We start from the raw sequence: 8,169 nt of genomic DNA, 5'->3' as shown, positions 1-8,169 counted from the left end.
CCCCTCCAGCCCCCCCCCCCCCAGCAATTGTTAGATTTTAGAAATGTTACAATGTAGCTGACAGGAAGATCAACCAGCAGAGCTCAGGCAAAACACCTCCCCCGACCAACTGATTGGACAATGAAGGAGCAGAAGCACACTGATGAGGTATGTTTAATGTCAGTGTGTGCAGCAGTGATTGGCCGGCTCCCAGTATTGCCCCTCCCCCTCACCATGCCATTGATACATATTTGTCACATCGCATTGTTAGATCTGCCCGGAGTACCGCTAGAAAAGGTCCCGTCAGGCGAGGAATGTGCGATCTGTCATCACTGTCCTATGTGCTCCAGAGCCGTCATCCTCGTCCTTCCTGTAGCACTGGGTGAGCCCCCGGCTCTGATCAAGTATCTGCATGTCAGATTTCAGGACACTCCAATGGAGGGAGGCTTGTAAGTGACAAAGGTCAGAATGACAGCGATGCGGAGTGTCCCCTGTTACTGCCATGACAGGTCCCCTTTAAGAAGACCTCTTTGCTGATTATAGTCCTGCGTGGACTATGAGGGGCCACACTGCTAACCGACACTCACACACACTGCACGCTCGCTCACATTGCACACTCACACACCGCTCACTTGTTCCTGCTGTGCAGCCATGTCTGCTCCAAACATGTGGAGGGTTTTTTTTTCTTTAACTTTATTAACATTCACCACAGAGCAACAGAGCCTTTAACTTATTCACTGCTGGAAGAGAGCGAGAAGGAAGGGAGGGAGAAGGGAGGAAGAGAGAGAGAGAGAAGGAGAGGAAGAGAGAGAGAGGGGGGAGAGAGCGAGAGGGCGGGGAGAGAGCGAGAGAGGGGGGAGAGAGCGAGAGTGGGGAGGGTGGGGGGAGATTTGTCCTCTATAGCTGGTTGTATTCTGCATTGCTGTTTCATGTATTGCTGGGATTTTTAGTCCCTCTACAGCTTGGAGTCAGTGGCAGGACTACCAGGGTTGCAGCGGTTGCAGATGGGACCGGGCTCTGGCGCTCCACCACTGACCTGAAATCATTAATCTGCATTGTTTTAGAAACAGTCACATGACACTAAGAAAGAGAGGAAAGCCTTGCACCCGGGCCCATTGTTTCTTAGGTCCTTCACTGGGTGATGCTGAGTGAAAGATCACTTTAACCCCTTCATGACTGAGCTAGTTTTCAGTTTCTGTCTGTAAATGACTGACACACTTGTTACATTGTTGCTGTGTGATTCTTCCACGTCAGTCATATACTTTCTTACTAAATGTAATTATATATAATTTTTTAGAGGACAGACAGGGCTATATAATTATATCACATATTTGTACCTAACCCCTCACTTAGTTTGCATAAAATAAAAAAAATAGGAACAAAACTAGAAGAAAACACTTTTTTCACAAGTTTTGATTATTATTATTTTTTTTAGGACAGATAGGGCTATATAATTGTATCACATATGTGTACCTAACCCCTTACTTAGTTTGAATAAAATAAAAAAAATGAGGAAAAAAACTAGAAGAAAACACTTTTTTCACAAGTTTTGATTATTATTTTTTTAGAATTTTGTTATATTAATTAGAGTATAAAAAATATATTTATGTATGATTTTTATTTTCTAAATTTTGTTTTACACTTTATTTAATTTTTTTTAAACTTGTTTTTTTTCTTGTCAGTTTATATCAAGCAGACACTATGACTGATAAATTAACTTTTTATTTTTATTTTTTGGCTATTATTAGGCTGCTCCAAACTTAGTAACAGCTAATAATAACCTTAGAGACTGATCCTGACTTTAGTCAGATTCAGATCTCACTAAAAGCTCTTTGATCTGTGCCTAGACCATCAGAACTGATACATTTCACTCAAAGGATATACAGTGTATCTCTTTAGTGAAATGTATCTAAACATCGCGCTCCAGAGCTGTCAAAACAAATAGCAGCGAGATGAGTCACTGCTGCCTCTCCGCTATTTTCAGCTGTCATATACGGGATCGCAAATTGCGCTCCTGTATTTGCATGTAACGGCTTCATTCTTTCATTACTGAAAGCAAGAAGCTTTCACAAAAAACTTCATTATTTAATTAATGAATTCCTCAATACTGAGCTATTCATTAATGACTGGTAACCGCTGAGAATCAGCTGTTGCCAGCATTACAAAGCCTGATATAACTCGCCACGTACAGTGTAAGTGGCCAGTCATATAGCCACAAAGTGCCGGGACGTACAGTGTAAGTGGCCAGTCATATGGGCACAAAGTGCCGGGACGTACAGTGTAAGTGACCAGTCATATGGGCACAAAGTGCAGGGACGTACAGTGTACGCCTCCGGTCACGAAGGGGTTAAACAAACAGTTGGGACAAATCCTGGTTCTGCTGCACTCCGGGACTGAGAACTGCGAGTCTGTAATTGTTACATTGTTATTCGGGTCCAATAAAGACAAAGTTCACGAAGTTCAGCCCACAGATGATGTTACATTGTATCGGCCGTCGTGTCACCCTGTCCTCTGTGCTCCGACGCGTCTCCTCATCACCGGTGTGCTCTGTGCTCCAACACGTCTCCTCATCACCAGTGTGCTCTGTGCTCCGACACGTCTCCTCATCACCAGTGTGCTCTGTGCTCCGACACGTCTCCTCATCACCGGTGTGCTCTGTGCTCCGACACGTCTCCTCATCACCAGTGTGCTCTGTGCTCCGACACGTCTCCTCAGCACCGGTGTGCTCTGTGCTCCGACACGTCTCCTCATCACCGGTGTGCTCTGTGCTCCGACACGTCTCCTCATCACCGGTGTGCTCTGTGCTCCGACACGTCTCCTCATCACCGGTGTGCTCTGTGCTCCGACACGTCTCCTCATCACCGGTGTCTTCTTGTGTGTCAGTATGTGTGTGTGTGTGTGTGTTAGTATTAGACTTGTGCGCCGTCAAAAAATTTGTTTCGTTTCGGAATATCCGTTATTTCGTATTTCGGAATTCGTATCCGAAACTCAATTCGGATTCGTACGAAATATGAATTTTCGTTAGTTTCGGCACATTTTCGTAACTTTACGAACATTCGTTATGATGAAGTTAAAAAGCAAAAATACCTTTGTTATTATTGGAGTCGATGTGGTAGTTGTTTTTGTATCCGAAATACGAATTCCGTTAACGGATTCCGGATCCGAATTTCGTATTTCGGATAAAAAAAACTACCATCAACTCCAATATAAATGTACTTTGCTTTTTAACTTCATTATAACGAATGTTCGTAACGGAACGAAAATACGTCAACGGAATTTTGTATTTCCTGCCTGTGTATTGTAATGCGACTCTCAGCAGCAGCGGATCCGTATTTCGGATTAAAAAAAAAATCTTGTCATGTTGTTCAACCTCATTTACAGGGGTAATATTAGTTCCTGTTTCAAAGAAATTCGGATCTGAAATCCGTTAATGGAATTTCGTATTTCGGACATAAATTCGGAAACTGCCATTCGGATCTCGGATGCTTCCAAATCTACGAATTTCAGGAAAATTCGTACGAATTTTGATTCGTAACGAAACGAATCGCACATGTCTAGTTAGTATGTGTGTGTCAGTATGTGTGTGTCAGTATGTGTGTGTGTGTGTGTCTCCCCCTCCCATCTCGGGGACTGTGAATTGACTTTCACTTTCACTTCCTGTCTTTCTCGTCCTTTTCTTGTATTTTGCAGACACGGAATTTGCTCTCCAGGCTGCAGTCCGGGTAGGAAAGGGTTACAGGGAGATATCCAGAGAGTGCAACATACATGTCACCCACATACGTGTCACTCAGCGCCAGGTGAAAGTGAAAGAGGTGACAGCATTGTGAGACGGCGGGACTGAGAACCAGACAGACGGCACACACCCAGCAGATGAGAGACAGCAAACAACTGAAGGAGAATAGACAGATACAGGTAAGAGACAGAAGAGTGCTGAAGAGGAAGAGACAGCTACAGGGAGGAGACAGCAGAGTGCTGAAGAGGGAGAGACAGCTACAGGGAGGAGACAGCAGAGTGCTGAAGAGATAGAGACAGCTACAGGGAGGAGACAGCAAAGTGCTGAAGAGAAAGAGACAGTTGCAGGGAAGAGACAGCAGAGTGCTGAAGAGACAGCTGCAGGGAGGAGACAGCAGAGTGCTGAAGAGATAGAGACAGCTGCAGCGAGGAGACAGCAAAGTGCTGAAGAGGAAGAGACAGCTGCAGGGAAGAGACAGCAGAGTGCTGAAGAGACAGCTACAGGGAGGAGACAGCAGAGTGCTGAAGAGACAGCTACAGGGGGTAGACAGCAGAGTGCTGAAGAGGAAGAGACAGCTACAGGGAGGAGACAGCAGAGTGCTGAAGAGGAAGAGACAGCTGCAGGGAAGAGACAGCTACAGGGAGGAGACAGCAAAGTGCAGGATGACGATGTCTCACAGGTAAGAGACAGCCTTAGGAGACATCACAGTGCAAGATGTGGAAGAGACAGACAAGAAAAAGCCAAGTGCAGGGGTCAGGACTATGATACAGCACTCAGTATAGAGTGCAGAGGTCGGGAACATTGTGCCCTTCTCAGGTGGTCAGTGGAATAAAATATACCCCAAAGTTGGTGTAAAACAATGTGTAATAGACACCCCCACACCTCCATCCTAAAATGTCTCTCCCCCACAGAGTCCAGGTGTCTGTGTGGGTGCATAGTGTGGGGGGGCATCATCTCACCCCTGTCCCTCTCACCAGCTCTTTCACTGCTTCCTCTGCTCCAGCACCAGACAAGAACCCCCCCTAAGGTGGCACTGCCTAGGGTTAGGTCTGCTCTCCAGCCTGCAGGGATCTGGGGGTGCAATAGGCCGAGCATGAATCATACTGGGGGGGGGGGGGGTAATGATACATACCTCACCGCTGTTCTCCTTCGTGAATGGGGGTCTACTCTCCAGCCTGCGGGGATCTGGGGGTCCAATAGGCCGAGCATGAATCATACTGGGGGGGGGGGGGGTAATGATACATACCTCACCGCTGTTCTCCTTCGTGAATGGGGGTCTACTCTCCAGCCTGCGGGGATCTGGGGGTCCAATAGGCCGAGCATGAATCATACTGGGGGGGGGGGGGGTAATGATACATACCTCACCGCTGTTCTCCTTCGTGAATGGGGGTCTACTCTCCAGCCTGCGGGGATCTGGGGGTCCAATAGGCCGAGCATGAATCATACTGGGGGGGGGGGGGGTAATGATACATACCTCACCGCTGTTCTCCTTCGTGAATGGGGGTCTACTCTCCAGCCTGCGGGGATCTGGGGGTCCAATAGGCCGAGCATGAATCATACTGGGGGGGGGGGGGGTAATGATACATACCTCACCGCTGTTCTCCTTCGTGAATGGGGGTCTACTCTCCAGCCTGCGGGGATCTGGGGGTCCAATAGGCCGAGCATGAATCATACTGGGGGGGGGGGGGGTAATGATACATACCTCACCGCTGTTCTCCTTCGTGAATGGGGGTCTACTCTCCAGCCTGCGGGGATCTGGGGGTCCAATAGGCCGAGCATGAATCATACTGGGGGGGGGGGGGGTAATGATACATACCTCACCGCTGTTCTCCTTCGTGAATGGGGGTCTACTCTCCAGCCTGCGGGGATCTGGGGGTCCAATAGGCCGAGCATGAATCATACTGGGGGGGGGGGGGGTAATGATACATACCTCACCGCTGTTCTCCTTCGTGAATGGGGGTCTACTCTCCAGCCTGCAGGGATCTGGGGGTTCAATAGGCCCACATTGACCTGTACCGGGGGCCATGTTCTGAATGGGGATTCATGGTGAGAAGTCTTCTATGACCAATCTGTGTATTGCAGATTCCGGATCGGCCGCTGAGTGTTGGGGGATCTATCGCTGAGATTTGAAGCTCCTCATGGACGGGTTCGCCGGAGGTCAGTAACTATCCTTTCATTTTATAAATTGTTTTATTGATTTCAGTGAAGTCGCACAATAGGTTTGTATTTGCTTCAGAGTTCCTCTCTTTAGTATGTATGTTGCCTGGGGAAAATGAAAATGGCAGACACTGAAAGGCGTTGCTGTTTTCTGACCTATTGGCTTTGCTACATTTGGAGCTGCAGAATGGCCACACGCAGCCCAATTCTGGACATTTGTTTTCAATAACGGCCCCCAGACAGTTAACATAAAAATGCAGCTCAGGCTGCAATACTTACCTTGAATCCAAAGCTAACCCCTGCAGGCTGCAGTACTACTTTTTTGCCACAAGATGTCCTCGGTCTTTTAGGTCTAATGACTTTGGAGATACTGAGGACGTACTATAAATGATGGGCGTCATGGCACCACCCCTTGAGAGGGCGACACAGCAGCACCCTTCATTCATAGTATACAGAGAGCCACAATGATGTCTTAATGACAGTGCGGCCCCATGCAGCTCAGATCAGGAGAAGAAGAGGAGGGTGAGTGTCACATGACTGGTCAGAAGATATACAGAAAAGGTCTAAGTATACTGAAGCATCAATTACAGTGTTGGGGGGCCTCCAGGATGGCTGATTATATATATATATATGAGAGAGAGAGAGAGAGAGAGAGTGTTCTCTGGTACAGAGACTGATGTGACAGTGGGGGGACATTAGAGTGTAAGCTCCTCTGTACAGGGACTGATGTGACTGGCTCAGTGTTCTCTGTACAGCACTGCAGTATATATCAGAGCTATGTGAATATATAATAATAGTGTGTGTGACTGTGGGGGAGGAGACATTAGAGTGTAAGCTCCTCTGTACAGAGACTGATGTGACAGTGGGGGGACATTAGAGTGTAAGCTCCTCTGTACAGAGACTGATGTGACTGTGGGGGAGGGGACATTAGAGTGTAAGCTCCTCTGTACAAAGACTGATGTGACTGTGGGGGAGGAGACATTAGAGTTTAAGAGAGAGAGAGAGGAGAGGGAGGGAGGGAGAAGGATAGAGAAAAAAGAGAGAGGAGGGGGAGAAACAATGAGAGAGAGAAAACAAAGAGCTGGGTATATAAATATATATTCAAAACGTTTGATTTTTTTGATTGTTGTTTCTTTGGGATGACATAGGAAAGGGTTTAAAACTGCCATTGGGTTGTTTTTTTGTTGTCTGTCCTTTCTGAAGATGCACCTGAATGTTTGAGGAAGTCTCTCTAAAGTGCAAGGAATTTCCCTTTAAGACAGTTGTCACTGGAATAGGTGTCTCCATTGGAAGATTTACCCTTACTTCCTGTTCTGGGAATAGAGAAAAACATCTGAGAGTCTAAGTCCGGCCATACACTAATAGATATTTTTCGTTCAGCCTGCAGGTACAGTATAAATATATAACAGATTCCTCCATCCTTGCTTGATCTACTGTATATCTGGAAAGCATGCAGCCAGCGTCCAGCTGAAAATGTTCTGTCCGGCTCCTTCGACAAAGTTGATGTAAAATTGACTTTTGTCAAGCAGAGGGGCGGTGACCTGGTCACACACGGCTCAAAGTTTGGTTTTCACTCTGTATATGGCCAGCTTAACCCTTTCACACTCCATCCAAAAACAATTTGTGCCTTGACATACACTTTAGTGAGGACACAACAGGCAAGTGTTGCATCCAGATAAAGAAGCGGCTCCGGATCTCACCACAAAGAGAAGATTTATAGCTGATCTGAGATACAATGTTGCTGATTACAGAGGAGACATCTTCTGAAAAGTTCCATCAGTTGCCGTTCAGCCAAAAACGTAAACATTTGTAAACCCCCAAAATGTCGAATTTCCGAACCCAAATTCCGATCGAAGTCAGAGGAAATCAGAGCCGGGCTCCGATAAAGAGCAGAAAATGATGCAAATTGTACAGAATGGTGTGAGAAGATCACGGAATGCCCGGCGATGAGATTACAGCCCGAGCCACATCCTCTACGAACTCTACCACAGATCCTTAGATAGGAGGAGGGGACCTGGTGGGACTAGCGGTCAGGACGAGGGTGACCAGAGAACAGCAGAAGAAGATCTGAAGCAGAAACAGTATTTGGAGAAGAATTCCATCTATTTCCCTATTTCCCACAGATGTATTGTGGGAAGAAAGAGAAAGAAAGAGGAAGTGGAGGAGAGGGATAGGAAAAAGAGAGAGAGAGAGAGAGAGAGAGAGAGAAGGCGGGAGCAAGAGCAAGGAAGAGGGAGATAGAGATAAAGAACAAGGAGCAAGAAGAGAGAGAGCAAAGGAGAAAAAGGGAATGAGGACGA

The 8,169-nt window shown here is 46.9% G+C and overlaps 1 protein-coding gene across 1 annotated transcript in view; it reads right to left on the bottom strand.

The window, feature by feature from the left end:
• Window positions 1-652, bottom strand: part of LOC108801369 (uncharacterized oxidoreductase TM_0325-like) — a 1,857-nt gene extending 1,205 nt beyond the window's left edge. The window contains exon 1 of the mRNA XM_018573296.1: window positions 612-652. Coding sequence (XP_018428798.1) covers window positions 612-647 — 36 coding nt within the window. The 5' untranslated portion in view covers window positions 648-652. The remainder of the gene's footprint in view (window positions 1-611) is intronic.
• Window positions 653-8,169: the final 7,517 nt, after the last annotated feature.

Source organism: Nanorana parkeri, unplaced genomic scaffold (genome assembly GCF_000935625.1).
Source record: "Nanorana parkeri isolate BGI_ZX_2015 unplaced genomic scaffold, ASM93562v1 scaffold2320, whole genome shotgun sequence".
Classification (NCBI taxonomy): Eukaryota; Metazoa; Chordata; class Amphibia; order Anura; family Dicroglossidae; genus Nanorana; species Nanorana parkeri.
Note: the sequence above shows the minus strand (reverse complement) of the source record. Positions and strands in the feature narration are given on the sequence as shown.